This window comes from Lissotriton vulgaris, chromosome 11 (assembly GCF_964263255.1).
Source record: "Lissotriton vulgaris chromosome 11, aLisVul1.2, whole genome shotgun sequence".
NCBI lineage: Eukaryota > Metazoa > Chordata > Amphibia > Caudata > Salamandridae > Lissotriton > Lissotriton vulgaris.
This window is the reverse complement of record NC_141699.1, coordinates 1028278192-1028302628: the sequence shown is the minus strand read 5'-3', so window position 1 is coordinate 1028302628 and position 24437 is coordinate 1028278192. Positions and strand designations below refer to the sequence as shown.

At 43.7% G+C, this 24437-nt stretch overlaps 2 protein-coding genes across 2 annotated transcripts in view; one reads left to right on the top strand and one right to left on the bottom strand.

The window, feature by feature from the left end:
• LOC147683962 (guanine nucleotide exchange factor DBS-like) overlaps positions 1-24437 on the top strand; it is a 1615891-nt gene that overhangs the window by 875955 nt on the left and 715499 nt on the right. The window lies entirely within an intron of this gene.
• Positions 1931-24437, bottom strand: part of B3GNT5 (UDP-GlcNAc:betaGal beta-1,3-N-acetylglucosaminyltransferase 5) — a 98129-nt gene continuing 75622 nt past the window's right edge. The window contains exon 2 of the mRNA XM_086944349.1: positions 1931-8624. Within this exon, the coding sequence (XP_086800475.1) occupies positions 7235-8371 (1137 nt within the window). The 5' untranslated portion in view covers positions 8372-8624 and the 3' untranslated portion in view covers positions 1931-7234. The remainder of the gene's footprint in view (positions 8625-24437) is intronic.

Here is a 24437-nt window from a genome sequence, read left to right as displayed (position 1 = left end):
GCAGGCGACGGTGCAGCGTGGATATTTTGTTAACTCACACGTGGGTGGGTATTCAACGATGTCTACATCACACACCATGTTGGGTTTTAGTCCACTCCCTTCTAATCAGTACGGGTTTGCAGCCAGGGATGTTTACACACGTGCATCAATGTAATACACCACGTAGGCACGACTCATGTTGGTGCGCATCATGGCGCTGATGGAGCAAAGTTGCAATTTATTCTGTTTGCATTGTGAATCGGAAGCGACATTTTACGTTTTATATCAAAGCGTGCCTTCACTGTAGGTCTGTGGCGCAGGCCAGGATAAAAGCATTTTAAACCTTATCATTATGGAAAATAATTAGGAGCTTCACAGTTACTTTTTTGTCCTGGTTGTTACATACCTCCGTATGCCTCCCAATCTGTGGAATAACGGGACCTGTCTCTCGATACATCCTTGCTTCACAATTTGAAATTAGGCAGACTACCCGCGCCATGTCCACCTCTCCGCTGGCCTCACTTCACCGCTCCTCCCCTGCGCACCATGTCCGCCGCTCCTGGGACGCTGCTCCTCCCCTGCTCCTGACGTGACGACGCACGTCACGGCCGGCGCTACTTTGGGGGAACTACTTTTTGTAAAAATTTAACTTTTTATATAACGTTTATTTTAAAAAAAATGTAAAGCCTATGACCATCTACACACCCTGCCGATTTCAACGGTGTATTGGGTGTGTAGATTGGCGCTGTGGTTCCAAAGTTTACCTGGCTCAAAGGTGCAAGTTCTCTCTTTATAATAGTATATATATATATATATATATATATATATATATATATATATATATATATATATATATATATATATGTGACACTGACGAAGGCAAGTGCTGAAACGCGTCTGTTTTTTGGATTTGTGCGCAAATAAACCGTATTTGGTTTTAGACTGCTGTGAGTGCTGATTTATTGCCAGTTTTCAGCCTGCGGAGCTTGAAAATATATATATATATATATATATATATATATATATATATATATATAATATATGACACCGACGAAGGCAAGTGCTGAAACGCGTCTGTTTTTTGGATTTGTGCGCAAATAAACCGTATTTGGTTTTAGACTGCTGTGAGTGCTGATTTATTGCCAGTTTTCAGCCTGCGGAGCTTGAAAATATATATATATATTTTTTTTTTTCAAGCTCCGCAGGCTGAAAACTGGCAATAAATCAGCACTCACAGCAGTCTAAAACCAAATACGGTTTATTTGCGCACAAATCCAAAAAACAGACGCGTTTCAGCACTTGCCTTCGTCAGTGTCATATAATATATATATATATATATATATATATATATATATATATATGTTCCATGATAATACCTGGAGCCAAATTGAAACATATCAAACAAATGTGAATTTAGGAATTCCCGCATATGCTCAAGGCCAGCGCCTGATCGCTAGGAAAAGACAATTTCTTCTACCTACATGTGGGGCTATGGATTACTTGCAAGTGTATAGCGCACACTGTGAACCGGGCTGGCTCTGACAGCAATGGTAGAGTCAGACTAAACCTACAAACACGTCAGTACGGGGGCCGTTCCTCCAGACACTTTTAAGTCTAATGGTTACAAAAGGTACGTTTTAATAAAGAACCATTTCCTTCGTTCCTTTGCACAACTTCAGTATATGTGGAGTTACAGTAGTAAATAAGCGCATCGTGGAAGTCAGTGGTTGGACCGTGCAAGGATAATTCTGGAATGGTGGGATGAGTCTCCCTCACCCCCCGCAAAGGAATTTTAATTTCACTTTCATGGTCCTTGATGTAAGCACGCAGGATTACGGACAACATTTTTAAAATGGGCACAATCAATAAGACTTATTTGATGGCATGCAATTCTAGATACATTAACTGCTCATCATGTGAAGCAGAAATAAAGTAAAGACCTGACAGACAATTGAGCAGAAACGGTTTATTAAAATAATTTTATTTGAAATGCAACAGTTCGTGCCATTTTGTTTTTCTAATAAAAATCTTAAATTGCAAAGAATATGAACATTTTCAAATGGTCTATTTACATCAAACACCTTTGTAATATCACAATATGCAAGACAGGCACTAGAAAAAATGTTAATCATATACGATGCCTGAACTGCGACCCTAGAGTTAATACAGAGGACATCTTGAGCACAGCCCGCTCATTGAGCGAGTATTTACATAATTTACTAAAGAATCCGGCTGCTTATAGGCCTGCCGTCATACCTTCAGAAATAAAACATTAAAAAAAATGTCCATTTACTCAGAAATTCAATGTTAATTACAAAAGGACAACAACGAAACACTAAGTTTACTTTCAAGCAAATAAATACAACAGACCTGCTGTAATGTAACTGTTTCAAGCAAAGTCACTCTGAGCGACTGACAACGACAATTAAATAAGGGTAAAAGATATTTCCAAACGTACTGCCTATTGGACAGTCAACGTGAATGTCCTCCTCTTCGAACCAGTTATGAATTAACAAATATTGTACACTGCTTGCAGTCACTAAATTGCCTAGTACTTTCACTTCTATTTCACATTTGTATTTTGCACCTTACCACACACACATACTTCAGTAATAAATTAAACATTAGATAACTACACAGCTGCAGCACTTTTGAGCTCCAGTTCACAACCACAATCTGACGGACTTCAACGAACCAGCCGTTTTAACCCCGGAGTGAAGTGTGCTAAATATGAGATGGCAAGGAAGGCTTAGATGTTAAAGTGCAGGTCCAAAAGGACAAACTTTAGAGCAGACTAAATAAAACACTACAATGATGGAACCTGTTTTTCAAAAGTTCAAATGTAATATTCACGAACACTCATTTTATAGAGCCAAGCACATGAAACATTTGAAGTTAAATAAAATAGCCAACAGGTTTAAAAAAAAAAAAAATAACCCTCTTAAAAACAGGTTTGCCAAGAATATAATCAAATGCATACGCATCCAGAGAAAGTTCAGATCAGTTTACTGGTGCAAATGTGTTCCCAATGTTACATCATTTTGAAATTTAGAATGAGCTTAACATATGAAGTATAAAATGTTTTTGGAACAGCACATACAGGGTTCACTGTAGAAACAAGCTAAATAACTTTGATTTCTATGGGTTGCCCAATCTTGTGTAAATGTCTAAATTCTGAACCAGATATGCTATATAACTTTATTAGTGATGCAGATCAGACACTTTTAATAGAAATACAAGAAGAGTATATGGCAAAGAACATTGTGCTCACGAGGGTACTAAAAGATGGGCCACAAGTTACTTCCTATGCATATTCGAACATGGGAGAGCACAACTAGATTTTAACATTCCTCTCGATCCTAATGCTCCAGCTCTCAGACCCAAAATATTTTTGTACAATACTATATTCACCTGATGAAGCTACTCCAGTCTAAATTTCATTTTTACAGCCCAAAGACTGGGGCAAAAAAAAACAAAAAAAAAAAAAAAAAACTGATTTTTGCCAGAAATGTAAATGAGAAAACATAACGTGGTTGTAATTTCTTGAACTTAGTTATTACGATCTTGTACTCCGCTTATTTGGTCCGGTACAAGCTACTTCATAAATGAAAACAAGGAACAGGGTCGTCATTCTTAGGCACACTCCCAAGTCATTACTTTCAATTTTGCAAGGAAATATGGTTGATATAATTATAGAACAGGCTCTTTGATCCCAAATAAAGGTATGCTCTGAAAAGGTAAGAGAATGCTTTACATTTAGAACTTGGTTTTTATGATGAATCTAGTCAATCGTATGTGAATGTTGGGCATGGGTGCAACCATGGGCAGTGAAAGCGTGGGTTAGGGATTTCACACTTGGCTCTTTCAAAAGATATTCTCCACCACTGTTCACTTCCCGGAAGAGTGGGGGGGTGCAATGTTTGCAATCACTCGTTCATTCAAGTAACAGCCTAATATCAAGAAATTAGATCACATTAAGCCATAGACTAAATACATACATTTTCACGTAAACAATCCGGATCCAAAATACTTTATAAAATTACACATTTATACATTTCAGCACAAGCTCAAGTCTGGTTTTTATAGTCATATGAGCGAGCTTATTACTGTTTTTGTACGAGAATTGGCAAAAACTGCATTTGTATAATACTGCATGTTCATACGTGTATTGTAAACTCAATTTGAATTTTGTATTCATGTACAACTAGCATGGAAACTCATACTTTTTGTACTACTGGGAGCATTTCTAGTAGTATCAGGACCCCCAAGTTGAAGAATTGGATGAAGGCTTTCCCAGGAACCAATGTTCTACATCATGGTTCCACTATATGGACTAACACAAGTGTGGTGCACCACACCTATGGCTTGGGTACTGTGTAGGCCTTAGGACAGTCATCGGTTTTCAAAACCGAGAGGAATTTTAGACACCGGCTGATTTGGTCTATGTTAGACATTATACACTTCAGGATAGTTTTCCATTAACTTAACAGAAACCACCTCAGTCTATCATCTATTGGGCACAGCTGGTGTTCTTAGCATTATACACCAACACTAAAGTGGTTTAAACATTCTCATTGGTATTGTAGGTTTCATTTAAATATCGTACATTTATTCATAACTTTTTCCATATTCTGAAAGAGTAGGTTACTTGCATTATTACAAAGATCAGAGCAACAGCAGTTCAAAATGTTAGTTACAGGCCATCTATAAAACAAAAGTCATTACTGGGAGTGCCGGAGTCCTAGGCTCTTTTTCTGACAATGCCGAAAATCCTCATGCCACCCTTCTGAATTGTACACCACTTTGAAAAGTGGTCACTTTTCAAGATATGTACAGCTCTTTAAAATGTACATTGTGAATATCACACACATGCAACTGTGTGCCCACCCCTGTCACGGCCCAGCATTAGTGTGGATTACCTAATCTTCCTTTTGTGAACAATGGTTAGTGGATGCTGGGACTAGATCAACTGAAATGTTAGGGAGTACCAAAGTCCTAATAAAAAAAGGCACGTGCCTTACACAGATCTACCTTATCCTCCATTGCGTGCAAAGTTTGACAGCTACTGGAAAGAGGAGACAGCATTTACACAAGTCAGTCTCTGAGCAAACTGGTGCCCTGAAATGACAACCAAAACTACGCAACACCCTTTGAAGAGGAATCCAAGGAGTCATGCTGACAGAATTAAAGTGGCATTGCCCACACAACAGTTCTGAAAAGGACTTTAGAATAGGTGTTAACATGTCAAAGGCTACCCTTAGCCACTGTGTATTGAGTGACCTTCCTTTTGGAGAATAAATACCTAGCAGTTGGCTACCGATGTAAATTCAAGAAACATCCAGAACCCAAATTTTAGTCGCCAGCTTGGCAGCAGCATCACCTGCAAATTTTACATATATGCCATGACACTAAAGCTCAGTCTCCTCCAAGCTAAACTAGAGTGTACAACACATCAACATTTTTAATCAGACCTCAGTGAGTGACGTTTTTAGACGAAATTTCACAGGACCTAAATCAGATTTTTCCAACTAAGGGAAGACAGACAATCAAAACTGGGATGCAGAAGCCACAAAAGGCGGCAGGTCACTTGCTCCTCAACCCTCGGTGGCAAGCTTAAACGGCTCAAGAAAACTAGTAATTTGTACAGCCTAACATTAGCAACTTAAAGACAATGTAATTAGATTGACATTTGTCTGATTTAATATATATCTATACACACACACACACTATCAGGGGGGGCATTCTTGTATGCCTCAATAGCAGACAGGTACAATTAGAATGGACCTGCACCTGGCTCTGCACAGAGTCCTAGGATTTACTGCATCTACTGAACAAGTTGGTTTAGTGATTCTTATCAGTAGAGATTTCAAATGAGTGTTTACATACCCAGGATTACTACAGCTTTGTGAAACAGAAGGACTAGAAAATATATACCCCCACTCACCCAGTGAGTAGAGAAAATGTATAAACTGGGTATGCACCCCTTTTACTTGCATTAAAGGCCACACTATCAAATACGGTCTCCAGTCAGAGGCGGGTTTTCCGTATCTGTTCACCGGTGGGTGAGTTGGAGTACTCCGCAACCAGTTAAACAGCACTCTATTGTTCTTCTGTTGAAGTGGCTCAGCAATTTTGTAAGACGATGCCAATAAGCTGGACTGTATGACGGTTCCCAAGTAAGGTCTCTACAACAAACTAGCTTTAGCTGGAAGAGAGGCTGTAGTGAAAAGCACCAATAAGCTACCATTAAAGGAAAGGAGATAATTTTCTATATAGGACACATTGCCATGACGTGACACCATGTAACAAACTATTTCTAATCTTCATTAAAGCGAATTCTAAACCACACACGTTAGCAGGAGTGTGAGTTCTCAGGTAATATACAACTCGCATGCAGGATACTCGCATGCAGGATACTCGCATGCAGGATACTCGCATGCAGGATACTCGCATGCAGGATGGGGCAGGGCCTGATGTCCAGGACGTTGATAAGCAACTGTGCAGAACGTTAAATTAACTATCAAACTGTTTCCTGGTTCTGCTCCACAGTGAACGTTCCTACACATTAATTTAAGGACTGGGGAAGACTATGGTAGCAGAAACATTTAGGTACAAAGTGGGTCACACTTTCCATCAAAGACCTGGCTAGCATTTAGTAACTAGGCCGTTGGGGAATAAGGGCTGTCACAGTTTAAGATTTTACTACCAGTATTTCCTGGAGCATTAATTCTCATGGATACAAAAATTAAGTTACTGCTTTTAACTGGTACATTGAACTGCTCATGAACAGAAATGGTCAGATTATCCATGTGTAACCCCAATGACAGAAATGTGCTTGAATTACAGTGACAATTTCCATAAAGCAAGTGCTTTTAGAGCTTTTCAAAGGCAAATACACAGATTAGTTTGGTGTGTACAAACGACAGAAGCAGATCTACTTCTATATTCCCATTACATTTTAAGTTATCTTTGAAATTGTAATGAGTAGGCATTGCCCGATGTGACTGATGGAACAGCATAATCATCACCATTTAAAGCCACTAGTACACTGAAGAAATCTTAACTGCAGTTCAGGCTATGGTGTAGAAATAGGAGCAACATGGCAAGAGCACATTATGAAAGTCCACAGTCTACATGGTCTTCGTGATCATACCCCACCCGTTTATAAAGAGAATGGGGCGAGAACAGATTCTCCAACTCTCCAGAAATGATCCTGGTTTTTGGCTCAGTACGTATCAAAGCAGATACAGGAGTACTAGGACCATGCAGCAGAACATGGGTATGTGTCTTGATAGTACAGTTTGCAAAGGAGCATTATATTCACTATTTTACAGTACATGTCACCCCAAAATCCAGAAGCAAGAGTCTTCACGTTGGGGTCAGTTGCCTGTCTCCAAAGCTGATAAAGGTCTTCAACATGTCCATGGGAGGTCATCATTCGGTTATAAATGCATGGATGATGCGGTGCCTTCCCTTCACCCGAAAAAAATAAGTGATACTGAGGTACAACTCCAATTTTATTAGCACAGAGTCCCATAAATACATCATCAATGTAAAGACTAGCATTTAGTGTCTGTGAAGCTTCATACACTTTAGCTGCTACATCACTAGAGATCACATATGCAGCACCAGCCGTGTAATCTGGATAAGAAGCCCACTGGTACATCTCATATGAGACATAATACTTGCTGTCTTTGTTCCGCACAGGAGGTGATCCACGGTGCACTCTCCCAATCCAGAAATCCTGAACATTAATTTGATCCATACTTTGGAGATAGGAAACTAGATTAGGCGTGTGCACAAATATGTCATCATCTGCAGACATTATGAACTTTGAATGAGGACAGTAGGAGTTCACCCACCTGAACTGCAACAATAGTTTCAGAGTAAGGTTATGAAAAGTATCCATGAAGTCTTGCTGAATGAGATCCTTGTATTTACGGTCTTCAGCTAGGAGTCCTTTCTGCACTCGAAATTTTGTCTGGGAATCCTTTGGCGCGCCCAAAGCAAAAACAATTTTAATATTGGCATTATACTGAGAACGCAAATAGTCTTCATTACCCCATGTCTTCCGTATTAAATCCCTTCGGAGACTGTTCTCAGGAGAGCTCTTTACGAACAGCAAGAGCAAGATATCTTGTTCATCGCATTTAGACTCATGGTTAATCAAATATTTGTAGTTCGGAACACCATGGGGTGTGTTCCTGGTAACACTAAGGCTCTCATTTACAAAGCTGTAGCTGTTTATGAGGTATCTGTAAGAGTAGGACTTCATATGGCTTACAACTGAACTATCCTGCTGTCCAATGAATAACATGAAACACAAGATGAAACACGTGGCAAATACTTGCAAAAACTGCCATCTTCTTATTCTTCTGATACTGATCAACATTCTCAAGTAATACCGTTTCAGCTTTGTTCAAATCAAGTGAAACGGTTGACGCTTTTTTGCAGACTGTGAAAATGTGATTGTTGTGTGTCGGCTGTCAAAAAAACATTCCATGGACATTTCCTTTGGTAAAAGCTGAAGAGAAGACTAGTAAGAACACGGCTTGCTATTTGAGGTTCTCTCAAATGACAGGTTATTGTATTACTTCAATAGTAGAGGTATCTTCATGCTTTTCTCAAATTCGTGATGGAGTGATCTATCAAATGAAAAACAGAAAATCAGACACTATTTGCTAACATTCAGTTAAAATCACACAAATTGAAATCACATTTTGCAGACCTGAACTTAGTCTATTCCTGTGCTTGAAACACTGCATAAAACAAAACCGGATACTTTGAAAACTAGAGTGCCCTAGGGTTTAGAAGGTGCAGAATTAGCAAGTGATGCAGGAAACCACTTGAGACATCCATTATCCACATCAACAGTAAAGACTAACAAGTCATGGGCACAGTTACGGGATTAATTCTAGAGATTTTTATACAAACTACAAAGGCCAAAGGAAATGCATCAGTCTTTAGTTTAATCCTTTTCAAATGAGAAAAAAAAAAATCACAACCAAGGCTTGAAGATTTCGGATCACGAGTTATGGAGTGAATAGAGTACCATCTTCAGACTCCTCTGCGAGTTAAGTAAGAAAAGGGTAAAGTAAGGGAAGAAGTAAACTCATTATTTGTGAAGCCTTGAACATTACAACATATCAAACTATACAGGTCCCCAACCCCGGATTTCTGGTGGGCTACTGAAATGTGTCCCCCCACCTTCACCCGGTAGACTATTAAAAAAAATCTGGGCGTGAAGTGGGAGGCCGACCTTCCATTCTCAGCTCAGATAAGTCAGGTGACAAGCTACCGGTTTCTGTCAACTGAGAAATCAGAAGAAATGTCTGCATCTACTGCCAGAGGAGTGCCGGAAAAGCATAGTACATGCCTTAGTGACATCCAGGCTGGACTATGCAAATGACCTCTACCTGGGTCTGCTAGACTAATCAGGCGAGTGACTTTCCGCGAGCATGTCTCTTCGCATCTAAAAGCGCTTCATTGGCTCCCAGTGACAAAAATAATTAAATTAAAGGCCTGTACGCTGGCGTTCCGTGCCATGGACGCACCATTCCAACTTTGGATGAGCAGATGAGAATATTGATCACTAACAAGACTTTGATGGGAATCCATCTCTGGACATTGGGTCTCACCTACTGTTGCTGGTGGTTATATGTGTGTTGGTTTATGAGTATTTCTCTGAAGACTACAAGGTATTATACCTGGCACTTATTGTTTGGCTCGGAGTCTCACCTTTTTGGAGTACACTTTATTCCTTAGCAGACCCCCTGGATTATTTGTTTTTTTATCCATTATTTAATAGACATCAAAACTCTAAATAAGACACCCAAAATGTTGTACATAGAGAAGGGACGATCGAATTGCTACAGTTAAAAGATAAAATGGTCGCACACCTGTTCGGTGGCATCCTGTACTTTCTCACGCACCCAACCCCTTTACACATTTCGTCCAGGCAACCATTTCACAAGAGACTATTCATTCAGTTTGCTGAGTGTTTGCATTTTGCTCGCCAGATCGATGGAGCGCAATGAAACAAATAATACTGAGATGGGTCAGTTACTCTCATAGTATATGGCATGCAGTGCAAGTGGGGCCACTAGAATTCTGTATTTCTGCTGCTGTAGTGATTTCCACAGAATTGCTTTTTTGTGTCTGTCACATAAAGCACTATACTATTTCATTTACAAAACTTCAACAAAACTGTTTATTTTTGTAGTAATACTTGGTCTGTCAAAGTTAAACAATTTTGGAGCTGTATGGTGGAAGGCCCTCAAAGCATTTACAAAGGTGAACTGGTCAACCCTTAAGTTATCAACTGTTATATTCTAGTATTAAACTGGCACTAAAGACGGTAAACCTTTTTTTGGTAATATTAATTAGCTAAACTGGCAAAATAGCAAAGTAATACTTTGGAATGTGCCCTATTTACTCTTACTGTATAATTTAGCCAACCATGTCCCACAGTTTGGGCCACCGTTGTTGCATAATTCTAGTGGCTCAGAGTTTAGGTCACTACAAACAATAGTGCTAGGTCATCGAGCTAACAAATTGGATTACATCCTCGTGATCAGTCCGGCGGAGCATGTAAAAACTGACATATGGAATATAAACCTTTAGGTCTCGGCCTGCCAATGCGCTTGCGCATAGCTGGCGGAGATTACAGTAAGGACAAAAGAACAGTCTAGCAACGGCGGATTAGCCATAGTTCATGTGATCTATGCGAGTGCACAAACCAGCCATGGCACACCATCATTTGTCTGTGCCTCAGACTTCGAAGGCTGCTGCTCCCCTCTCCCCCCCCCCCCCAATCACACTTCAAAGGCTGCCGCTCCCTGCGTGCACATCGCACATCAGCAGTCTCCTACTTCCCCTCCCACAGCCGGCTGCTCTTCCCATTCACGCGCTTTGCAGGTCACCATTTGCCAGCATGCGGCCGCTAGCGCTTTCATTTTTTTTCTCTTTTGCTCTGTTTATCGTCTCCATCGCCGTTTCCATCCCTTATCTTCTCTTTTCTGGTGATCGTACTCTCTTCCATTTTGAGTCAGTCTTTCTCTATTCTCCTTCAGTAATGTAATGAAATGAAATATTCAGAGCAACGTCTCACCCCTCAAAGAGTCTCTTCAGCGCCACTCAAACCCCCGGCTCATTCACCTGGGCTATGTTCTAGAGAATGACCTTCGAGTGAAAATGTGCAGTTCAACAAAGCAACATTCGTCATGCCCACGACCCAGACTGAAGACCACTGAAAGGTTGCGTTTATCAACCAACTGTAACGATGTTCGGTCAGATCGTGGGTTTGCTCAACCTCCTTTTGCTCACACCGCCATCCCCCACAAGACACCGGCTTGCCACCCATTCTCTCAGCAGGGCAGTTGCAAAAGGGCGCATGATCCCTCTCCCCCCACTCTGCTCCTGTACCCTTTTCTTTGTTTCATTGCAGCAGTGGCATGTTCTTGTTTTTTCTTTTAGGCAACATCTCCCTTCCCTCCCTGAGGACCCTTCGAATCTCTTGAACTAACAGCCTATCAGCCCCTTCCATTTGTACTTCTAATGGCCTTCCTCTTAGCCCTTTTAACTGAACCTACAAGTCCTTCGTGCTCCAGACACAAGAGTCCTATTCTTACTTCCGTCCCAGCAATATTCTGCCCACTAGGTGTTAGTTTGAGAAAAGCCTACAATTACCTTCTTTAAAACCTTTTTTCCCCATAGACGGCGTGCTGGAAATGTTATGCAGCAGAATTAACTTGCTTGAGTGCAAAGTCTTTTAACTGTAGAGCCTAATGTGTGTTTTCACCTCCCCTCAGTCCTTGATCAGGACACGGGCTGAGACCATGCGATGTGTATCTTATTCACAAATGGCCGCTTGAGGCCAAAGTACGCACATATTCCTCCATTAATGGGTTCTGTTACACAGCCTGTAAAACGCGGCAAACAAAGCCAGTGGGAAGGAATGCAGTTGAGTCAGGAAACTATGTTCCACATGCGGTTTTGGTATTCTGAAAATACAGCCTTAGTAGGAGTGCTATTTATTAGTTTATAAGTTGCGCTGAGCTTCATGGTGGAGAAAGTGTAACATAGAAATGCACTGCAATTACATATCACATTTATAGCAAATAAGCAACGTTCTTAACTGGAGTGGACCTAAAGTATCAGGGTCATTTTGTCTTTTTTTTCCTTTTAGGCAACATCTCCCTTCCCTCCCCTCCCCGAGGACCCTTCGAGTCCCAACTCTACCCTCCAACTCCACCACCACATCACTCGGGGGCACCACCACATCATCACTCAGCACAACAGCACTGTCCTTGCTTGCTACCAACAAGCATTGCCTTAGCCAATTGGACTTGCATTAGGAAATTGTAAGCTATTGGCTTTGTGAATAACAATGCTATTAATTTATATATTTTCAAAGCCAACACTTTAAAAAAAATGTGTCATTTACAATACCAATAGCTCACACTTTCCTAATGCGAGACCTATTGCATTGCAAATGCTTGTTATCTTATCCTTCACTAGCCAAAGAATCTTTTGGATTTCACAGTGGAAAACATAGTCGGTAAACGCCTCCTTGAACAATTACATTTCAAACTAACTGGTTTGTCATAATATTATACTATGGGATTACAAAATAAACGCCAATGTGAAGTTAGGTATTCATACTAGAAGAAAAACAGCACGCCTACCTCTGGTCTGCAAAGTTTCGTGCCAACGATAAATACTTTGTTTTCATTAAGTGTCTATGGCAGCAGTCTGCCTTCTGTGTGTTCAACGCGATGTTCTCCTCTCCAAACACAAATGAACGAACTCTGAGCACCCCACGTCACCCAGCTCTTAAAATCAGTGAACAAACACGCGGGGCTGCACAAACGCCTAAGACATTGTTGGGGGAACATTTCGCGTAAAAAAAAAAAAAAAGCGGCTGGACAGTTTTCTGGTTTGCAAGAAAGGTTACGAGCTACTGGCAGGAGAGGTTTTCTAAATAAGCACTGTACAGGCCAGGCACTGTAGTAAGAAGTGTAAAGCGTGCGGGAGAGTCGTGCGTGTCCGGTGTAATTTAGTGCTGCAAAAGGTTTGATCCGTGGTAAGGATAGAACGACACAAACAAGGGTTTACTGACCTGTCTAAATACAGCATCCAGAGCGCGTTTTATCCTGCTCACACCCAGACTCTCTCCGACCTGCGAATGGACACTTCCCCTGAAGAGCAACGGGTGCTAGGAAGGAGCGTTCGTCAACAAAAACCAGGACTACAGCTCCGGGCTTGCGGTTATATGCGCTGAATGATGGATAGCGCCTTCCGTCCCTAGCGCACCACTTCCGCTTCAGGGTCAAACCGAAAACTGAGCACCCCAGCCAGCGCCTGCCTGCCTCCCCGTCCCTATAGTACCTCACTAGGCATCACCCAACTTACCCTCTTCAAGTGCAGATCAAACTGAAAGCTAATCGAACAAGCACACACGATGGCAGATAAAAACTCGATTCTTGGGTGTTAATGTGCAGCTTACGCCCCAGCTAAGGCTCACACTATTAACGAGGTAACCATAATCTCTAGCCTAGTTTTAAACCTCCACTGGCAAGATCGCCGACAGACGCGCAAACTTTAATGTAGCGCGTGTTTTACTGGCGCTTCCTCAGTTCAGACAAACTGGCGGAGAGGACCAGTCCTTTACCAGTTGTCAATATTCTTACCACGGCGGAAGGTAAAATGTACATTCAAATAAGATGACCCTTCACTTTCTTTGTATAATGTTTTAGTCCAGGTTTGAAGTGCATTTAAAAAAAAAAGTATGGGGACTAATGCCGTGAGCAAAAGGGGTGGGTGAGCGACCGTGGCAGCATAGTAAAGGCATGGCTAGAAAAGAAAAATATTCTCTTAACTTTTTTTTGGTCCCTCCCAAAATAGCGTAAAGTTTACATTAAAGACTTCAGTTAATCAAGGGGAAATTTACCATGGCGCATTATGAAACCTCAATTAGTTAATGCACTTCAGAGGTCTGTTTGTGTAACCAGAGCCACAGTACTGAATTCTAGTTGGTGCAGTGGTGAATAGTGACTTGTGTATATTTAGTGCTACCAGGTCCTAGTCCGTAACAGAAAGCACTGTGAATATGCAAGTTTTCCTTTTAAAATTGCATCATTACATACAGTACAAGATAGGTTTGTCATGCTCAGAAAGGTTTAAGAACCCTCCTTAACATATTTTTTTTTTAAAAAAGGGGATTCCAAAATATAGGTTCTTAATACCCACACTGAACACAATGCTTTTAAAGGATATAGATATATAGAGATATATACACAAAAAATGCAAACACTTCACAGCTCAGCTGGTATCCCCCTCCCCTCCCCCCACCCCAAAAGAATACATCTGTCACGAGGAAGCGTCAAGTGGTTGCATCAATTAAAGCCAACGACAGAATGGTTTTATTTGTAAAAGAAAAAAATGATTTTCTAGAGTAAGTGTATATTTTCATTTCTAAAAATCGCTCCGGCATCCTGCATGTGGTTGGGACTATTCATTGCTTAGGATTGTCAATTGAGCTCCTGAAGGGTTTTAGATCTATGGGTTGAAAATGTGTCAAACTACACAAATTGATATGGCGCACATACTGGGGATTTAGATTGTTGACTCCATGTGCTTTGTTTGCAAATCTATTTTCTTCACGACTAGAATAAAACAGACCAGTTAACTCTTTCTGGTTTTTGTACTACGGGTGCAAATAGTGTAGACAAATCAGAGGCTAGTTTACAGGTAATCCAAAAACTAAGTAGTTTGTTCACATGTGCCTGGCGTTGCCAAAATAGGTACACTTTACGCTCCAATAACAGTTATTATCCAGTATTTGGGTGTCTTTCATAGATTCACATGCCTGAATCATTCCCCGTCGTCGAGACGGGAGCCTCCGGTACATAAAAAAGTAATGTCCTAAGACATACATAAAGAGAATAGGTCTAAGGGTCTAACCTTAGTAACCTATCTAGGTCCTTATGCAGGAAGGACCAAATAGAGTAGGCTCCAGGGTCCCACCTTGGTAGCCTATCTGTGTCCTTTTGTAAAAAAAAGGACCAAAACAAAAGGAACAACCAATCAGCTACTACCTCCCTCTAGAACCTTCCTGTGAGGAGCCTCAGTCTCTCAGATTTTCTACCGCACGTTGTGCTAGGGAGTCTCCACCTGAGTTCTCCTCAGGAATATCGTATTTTCTCCAAACTTCACAGTTTTTTCGACTTTCTACTATGGCTGACGTCAAGAAAAGAGCACTTTTCCGTCCCTGTGCCTCCTGTGGTAAACTAAGGCTCCACGTGGACGACGAACATGAGGAATGCCTGTATTGCCTCTACCCTCACCACAAGACCATCGACTGCAAGATTTGCCGTAAGTTCTCCGTCAAAACCCAGAAAGACCGGGAAGGGAGACTTCTTATCTGGCTGAACAGGCTCAAAGACAAACCGACCGACCTCATTTCCGAGGGTGGGAGCATGTCGGTCGCCTCACAACTTTCCCTGAAGAGGCCTAGGGCTTCCTCGCCTGGCCACTCAGCGACCCCTCCTAAGAGGTCTAAAAAGGCTTCAGAGGGCAAGCCTGCCGTATCTAGCAAGGACCTTCCTGTCCCTAGGAAGCAACCACTGCTTACGGTGACGACGGCGCAATCGGCGACCACCTCATCGCCTAAAACCGTCTCAACATCGACGACGACGGTATCGACGACGATGGCATCGTCGGCGTCCTCCTCATCGACGACTCTAACCTACTCGTCGTCAGCAGGACGACCGATTTCATCCTCCGCACCGTCGACGACAAGACCGTCGACGAGGACATCGACGACGGCACCGTCGACGAGGGCGTCGACGACAGCACCGTCGACGAAGACGTCGACGACGACACCGTCGACGAAAGTCACACCGTCGACGAAGCCGTCGACGAGGGACACTCCGTCGACGAAGGGCGCTCCGTCGACGGCGGCGCCGACGACGAAGCAGTCGACGAAGGAAACGCTGCTTAAAGCTCCGTCGACGAGAGGGTCGTCGACGGATGCACCGTCGACGAAGACTATACCGACGGCTACTGGTACCTGGAAAGAATCCGAGCTCTTGTCACACGCAATGGACGCTCAGACTTCCCATGTCTCCATTAGGATCACCAAAAGGCAGATCACTCCGGAGATGACCTCACCTAGTAAGGTCCAACAGCTGACACCATCCTGCTTCTTACAGGACCAGGAGCCGGAGGAGGAGGAGGAGTTTACCCAAGCCACTAGTCCTTCCGACCTAATTGTCAAGTGCCAGAGTACGGACGAAGAGCAGGAGGTTGAGGAATCGACCCCTCCAGTAGTGCCTACCCAAGTCCACACCCAGGTGACCCCAATGGTGTGCTTGCCGGCCTCATTGGTTGCAGACTTGAGCTTTCTCGTCCAAGACTACAAACTGCGGTTTCCGCAGAAAGCCACCCCTACTGTCCCACCAACCCCGCAGCCATCTGTGCCCGTTCCTGCACAAGGGACAAGACCTAGGCCCCCTCCACTGGTCCTTCCTAGGACACAGGACCCTGCTCAAGACCCTATCTCGTCCGAGGAAGAGGACAGAGAACATGAAGAAGGGGAAGTCCGAGATGATGATACGGACGTGGATGCGGACCAGGACTATGTTACTCACTCTCCAGCCTCTCCGGAGCCACAATCTTCTGAGTCTCCACCTGCTGATATTGGAGGTTTCCATAACCTCATGGAAAGGGCTGCCAAAAGGTTCCATATGTCAATGGAATCTCAGGAAACTGAATGTTTCCTCTATGACTTTAAAGAACCAACTAAGAAAACTACTAGATCGATTCCGATCATTGATTATCTACTCAAACAGGGCAAGCAGCTCATGCAATCTCCAGCTTCCCTACAGGTAATCGTACCCAAACTGGATAAAAAGTACAGAGCTACGTCTTCAGCTCCAGCATGCCTCACGGGTCACCCCAAGGCGGACTCTGTGGTCACCCAGGCGGCGCAGAAGAACTCGCGTAACCCTGCATCACCTTTATCGACACCACCAGATAAAGAAGGCAGGAAGTTAGATGCAGTTGGGAAACGCTTTTCCACTACCTCTGCGACAACGGTGAAAATTGCCAATTCCATCGCCCTTCTTGGGCGTTACAACCGCCAACTCTGGGCGGACATCGCGCCCTACATTGCCGACCTGCCGGAAGATGCTAAAGCGGAGGCACACTCGCTCCTCCTTGAGGGCCAAACATCGGCCTCAGAACTGATAGACTGCGCCATTGACGTGGCCATGACTGGATTCAGACAGCTGGCGGGAGCCGCTGTCCTGCGACGCCAAGGCTGGCTTAAAGCCACCTCTTTCAGACAGGAGGTCCAGACCAAGATCTTAGATATGCCCTATGATGGCGATCACCTATTCGGCGAGAAGATTGACGAAGCCCTCACTGCAATTAAAAAGGACACTGACACAGCCAGAGCCCTGGGCACTCTGCAATCTCGCACTCAGTCCTTTCGTGCCAACAGGGGGAGGGGACAATCCTCCTATAGAGGATCTTATCAAAACAAGTCCTCTTACTCGTACTCTCAGGGTAAAACGCAATTTCAACAGCGCCAAAACCAGTCGGGACGTCAGTCCTCCTTCAATAAATCGTCCTACAGAGGGAAAGGACAGAAGAGACCAGCAGGCAATCGACAATGACTTTTCCAATTGGCCAGCCCCTCCACCATCGCTTCCCTTGCGACTTGGAGGGAAGCTTTCCTTTTACCTTCAAAACTGGCGGCAAATAACGACAGACCGGTGGGTTCTACAACTCCTTCAATTCGGCCACTCTCTAGAATTCCTCTCAAACCCTCCTCAGACACCACCTGTCAAGCGTCCTCACAGACACCTGCGGCTGCTTCGGCAAGAACTAACATCCATGCTCCAGAAAGGCGCGATAGAAAAAGTTCCACACGCCCAGATGGGGGAGGGCTTCTATTCCCACTTCTTCCTCATCCACAAGAAGGAGAAATGGCGTCCAATTCTCGACTTAAGAGCCCTCAACGTGTTTCTCAAGAAGCAATCGTTTCGAATGGTCACGCTACAGGAGATCCTGGGACTCCTGGAAAAAGGCGATTACATGACATCACTCGACCTACAGGACGCCTATTACCACATCCCTATCCTCAAGGGTCACAGAAAGTTCCTAAGGTTTGCAGTCGCAGGGATACACTACCAATTCCGCGTACTCCCCTTCGGCCTCAAATCTGCTCCAAGGATCTTTACGAAATGCCTTTCTCCGGTCGCAGCCTATCTCCGCCAGCAGGGACACCAGGTCTTCCCTTACCTGGACGACTGGCTGGTAAAAGCTCCGTCGAGAGCAGCCGCAGCTGCATCTTCCAGCGCCTGTCTGCATCTTTTCCGCCGCCTTGGACTGACCCTCAACAGGGAAAAGTCATCCCTGACACCAGCTCGAGTCATCACCTTCCTAGGAGCTACCCTGGACACGGATTGCACGAAGGCCTTTCCATCACAGGAGAGAAAGTCGAAACTCATCTCCTTGGCCAAGTCAGTGGCATCCAAACAGTCTCTGACCGTCCGCCTCTTCAAATCGCTCCTTGGCATGATGTCGTCATGTATCCTTCTCATCCCTCACTGCCGCCTAAAAATGCGCCCCCTTCAGGAAGAACTGTCAAAACAATGGACACAAGCGAAGGGATCCTTCGAGGACCGCTTACGAGTCACTCAACATCTAATCAACAGTCTACAATGGTGGACTTCAGACAAACACCTGTCGCAAGGACTACCGTTCCTGCTTCCGGCGCAACCACATATCATCACCACGGATGCATCCTTGGAGGGCTGGGGTGCAGTCCTACAAGAACTGCAGACCAACGGAAAATGGTCGCCACAGGAGTCCAAGCTCCACATCAACATTCTAGAGCTACGGGCGGTCTTCCTGGCGCTCCAATCGTTCCTCCCGCGCATCAGAAACTCCCCAGTGCTAGTCAGGACGGACAACACCACGACTATGCACTACCTGAACAAACAGGGTGGGACGCGCTCGCTATCTCTCTCTCGAGAATCTCAGAGAGTTTGGAACTGGCTTCTACAACATGGCATCACCCTCAAAGCCGAATACGTTCCAGGCAAGGACAATGTCCTGGCGGACGCCCTCAGCAGAGAACAGTCCCTATCCCACGAATGGGAGTTAGACGAGAGTGCATTGAACCACATCTTCACGAAGTGGGGGACACCACAGATAGACCTCTTCGCCACCAGGGAGAACGCCAGATGCCCAAGCTTCGCAAGCAGGCTTCCCCAACCAGGAACTCTAGGGAATGCATTTTCAATAGCTTGGCAGAACGTGTTTGCTTACGCCTTTCCGCCATTCCCACTGATACCCAGAGTAATCAGGAAAATGAAATCGGAGCCCTGCACTCTAATCCTCATCGCCCCATCCTGGCCGAGGCAGCACTGGTACACGGAGCTCCACCGTCTATCCGTCCACCCACCTCTTCGTCTTCACAGTCACCCAACCCTGCTCACGATGTCTCACGGGCAGGTTCTCCACCCGAACCTGGGCCCTCTGAAATTGTCAGCCTGGCTCCTGACTACCGTGAGTTCAGCCATCTAAACATCCCACAAGAGTGCAAAGATGTCCTGTCCAACGCCAGAGCTAACAGCACAAAAAAGACCTATACTCTCAAGTGGAAACGCTTCTGCATCTGGTGTGAAAAGGAGGGTCTACACCCCTTCCGGGTCACTCCCCAACAACTCCTGCCATACCTTCTACACCTGGCGCACTCAGGCCTGGCCCATGCGTCCATCAAGGTCCACTTGGCAGCGATTTCTAGGTTCACTCGAACTTCTAGGGGCCCCTCTCTGTGGGCGGACAGACTCATTAAGCAATTTCTGAAAGGCCTCTTTAGGTCCTTCCCTAGACCAAAACCTGTCCCTCCAACGTGGCAGCTCAACATAGTTCTTCACCAGCTGATGAAACATCCCTTCGAACCTATCCACAAGTCTGACATAAAATTCCTGTCGTGGAAGACAGCCCTCCTACTTGCTCTGACCTCGGCCAGAAGAGTAGGCGAGCTACAGGCCCTTTCCGTCCAGGACCCATTCCTTCAATTCAAGGAGGACAGAGTCATCCTGCGTACCAACCCACGTTTCATACCCAAAGTCCCTTCGGACTTCCATCTTAATGAGCCGGTGGTTCTTAAATCATTCTTTCCGAACCCATCTACCCCGGCTGAGAGATCACTGCACTCTTTAGACCTTCAAAGATGCCTAAAATTCTATCTTGACAGAACAAGACAATTCAGGAAGTCATCCCAACTCTTTGTCGCATTCAGCAGGCCTAGGAAAGGCATGCCCTTAACTAAACAGAGCATATCACGATGGATCTCCTCAGCCATAACTCTCTGCCACGAGAAGGCAGGAAGACCTCTGGACTCACGGGCCAAAGCCCACTCCACCAGAGCCATGTCTACGTCTGCGGCACTATTTGCTGGAGTGCCACTCCTAGACATATGTAGAGCGGCGACCTGGAAGTCCCCGCATACCTTCACCAGGCACTACTGCTTGGACGCTGAGCTGACGAAAGACGCAGCAGTGGGCAGAGCAGTGCTTCGCCATCTATTCCAGTGAGGTGAGCCCTCCTACTTCCCACCATCCTTGACTGGTATGCACATTTCTTTGTTACTAGATTCTGCATGACATTGTATGCTGTTGTTTTTTTCCTACAGTCACAAATGTTCATTTCTTGCAGTAATATACTGTCTGTATCTTCACAGAATGTGCATATTGTATTGCTTGCTACTCTGATTCAGGCATGTGAATCTATGAAAGACACCCAAATACTGGATAAGAAATGCGTTACTTACCTGTAACTGCAGTTATCCAGTATTAGTGTCTTTCATAGATTCACATGCACCCTCCCGCCTCCCCTGGAAGGACTCACCTCTCTCTACAGGTTTACACCTATCCAACTTGGTGCGTACGAAAATCTGAGAGACTGAGGCTCCTCACAGGAAGGTTCTAGAGGGAGGTAGTAGCTGATTGGTTGTTCCTTTTGTTTTGGTCCTTTTTTTTACAAAAGGACACAGATAGGCTACCAAGGTGGGACCCTGGAGCCTACTCTATTTGGTCCTTCCTGCATAAGGACCTAGATAGGTTACTAAGGTTAGACCCTTAGACCTATTCTCTTTATGTATGTCTTAGGACATTACTTTTTTATGTACCGGAGGCTCCCGTCTCGACGACGGGGAATGATTCAGGCATGTGAATCTATGAAAGACACTAATACTGGATAACTGCAGTTACAGGTAAGTAACGCATTTCTTCTTGTGGATGCCGAAGCCGCATCATGGACATTCGAGGCATGGGGTGCTGCTTTGCAAGCAGAGGATGGCATTCCAAATGCGCATGTGTGAACTAACTGTACATTCGATTGATCCCCAGGAGTGGTCTTACAGGAGGGCCACTGGGAAGTTCTTTCAGACACCAAGGGCCTCCTCAAAGTCTAACCACAGGTGGCTTGGTGACTATGGATAGTTACTGCTGAGGCTGTGCAGTTACATGCACCCAGGGAGTTCTGGATAGCATAAGATCCAGGACATACGATAGGATGTTAGACCAGTAGATATCACTTCTAGGTGGACAAATTCCCCCTAAAAGTATGATGGTGCATAGTCTCTAAGAAACAATGAACACCAAAATGCTGAAATGCAAGAGGGGGATAAAAATATTAACAAGCTTTGATTATCGCATCTTTATCATATAAGTCAGTTTCACCAATGTTCTCTAGACAGGAGTTCGGAATTCTATTGCAATCTCTCCAAGGGATGTCATACGTACCGTAATCAAACGAATGAGTCAGGTTTGAGACATCCTGTCCCCCATGCATCCATTAAAAATAAGATTTGCCTTTTAGCAGAGACTTCCCAAACCTACTCAATTTGTTATAGAGGGGAGCCTTTCCCACTTTCTTAAAAGGGTGAAATACTACATTCTCCAATCTTAAAGTAGACCCAAAAACGATAGGAAGGGTGAGACTGTACATGCACAACTAGACTTCATACAAATTAATAGCTAAAATCACCTCCGCTAAAAGCTGCATATTTATGAGAGGTGTTTAGGGGATAGTCCTTACAGAAGGCATTTGCAAGGCAATTAGTTTGGCTACCCTGCATATCTAGGCAATTCGCACATGCTGCTGGGAAGCCACAGAGGTCACATTAGCACTGGTAGAAGAGCATGAAGGCTTGGGGCAGTACGAACTCACAACTCCTATTTTTTGGATATGCAAAAGACTAGACTTAGCAGTCAAACTTTGACACTGTCAACCGGATAGAGATCACCATAGGTGAGGTCATGGTCACAAGATGGCATATGTTCAGTTGGTTAGAGCTTTAAGGAAGCGAATGCTTAATTGAAGCTTTAAGTGCATTACTTTCAAATACATTTAACAAAAAGTTAGATAGCCTACTGCAGCCAAGGATATCCCAAGTCTGTTAGATGCATCAACAAGTATAAGACACGATTTAAAAGTCAAGTAAAGGACTGGAGATATTTTAAGGCATAAAACTGAACCAATTTTTTCTCATACTAGTGCCAAGTGGAATCCTTAGTGGTGGTCCACTTTTCCACAGTTCCAAGTTAGCATAAGGTACTGTGTCAGGAATGGGGCTTAAGGTTTGCTATAGTAAAGCATCTGAAACCTTGTCCAACTTGCTGAATCAGGAGACCAGAGGAAGATTTACAAGTTGTTGGAAGACAGCATCATCTCAGAACCAGTTTGGCGGAGATGAAAATGGGGCTATATCTCCAGGTTTTCTGGAATTCTTTAAAATTTGACAGTTCTGTGGATCAGATGATTTGGAAGACGTTTAGAAGAATGTCCAAGACCAATATAGTAGATAATTCCCTATAAAATACTCCCATGTTACTAGATGGAAAGCAAACTGTGACTGTTAACCGTCTTTGGCCACTAACAAGCCAAAACAAAGTACTTATGCACCAGAAACATTGCTCTTAACACTGGATATTTCATCTTAGGCTGGTCCGTTTGTGGTGGTTAACATGGACAGTTAACTTACCAGTTGTACTGAAGTGAGTTGTTACTACTAATCAAGAGAACTTGCAAAAAAAAAAAAAAAAGGCACAACGTCTTAGAATGGACTGCTCCAGAATATAAAAAGAATTGCAATGCAGGTCATAGAATAGTCCCCTAACGAGCCCCGAACGCTACAGTTCATAACCATGTTCATGGGCGATTCACACAAATTATTTAAAAATAAATAGATCATGCCAATCAAATTCTTGGGCAACAAAAAGGGTGATGAATTCAAATCCATCTAGAAAGAAATGCACTGACAGAGAATAGTCCATAACAGAGTTAAGGTTATAAAACAGAAGCCCTTTTTCTGGGAGCAACACACCAAATTATGGGCGTACAGTGCTAATCAAGGAAACCCCGCAGTAGGAGGTCAAAAAAGCCTATTTTAATAACCACACCAAATGAAAGAACCAGTCTGGCTTACAATAGAGACTGGCCTCAACTCAACATTACCACATTGAGGCAAAAAAAGAAAAATTTGCAACTAGCGATTTAAAATTGCAAGAGAATTACACTCTGCCAATCAAGGACTCCAAAAACGAGCGTAAGAAATTCTATTCCGATCAGACAAACTCTCAAAGAAACCCAAACAGTAAGCAATAAAACCTATTATGACTGTACATCAAAATATACAATGAACCACAATGGCTGGCAATATAATAAGAAGACCCAAAACATGATGCAAATAAAACACAAAAGCCCATGAACCAAATACACAGGAAGTACCACATTGACCAAACAGTAAGCTAAGCAGTGACCAAAATTTCGAAAAAGATATACATAGTACAAAACTTCAGCCCATCACAAAAACAAAAATTAGGTGCTCACAAGGGAGCCACTAGACCTCTGTAAATCCAGGGGAATTGGCAATATGTTGAGTGAGACCCGTATTTTCAGATAAACTACTGGCGCCTAACACCTCCAGTTTAGAAAAGCAAAGCTAAGGAAAGAAACTCAAACCAAAAATAATTTTTAAAGAAAGCACCTTACCAATCCGACCCAACAAAAGACTTCGGTGACAATATAGCGAGAAACAGTACCCACTGAAAGAGAAAAAATATTTTAACTAAAAAAAAAAAAAAACCACCAACCCCCCCCCCCCCCCCCCCCCCCAAAGATTTAAGTCAAATGGTATCTGGATAAAATAGAACCGTCATCCATCACTTTCAACCATTCAAAAAGGGAACCAAGCGGCGCTAGGGTAAATCCATCACTTTGTTTAAGGACCCACTAAGTTTCTTGTGGATATTGACTTTCACATGTTTGCATAGCTGATTAAAAACGCCGAATAGAAAAAGAAATGAGTCCGAATGCACAGAGCCCAGGGTTACCCTTGCATGCCCAATAATTCCCATCGGAATGGTATCTTACTG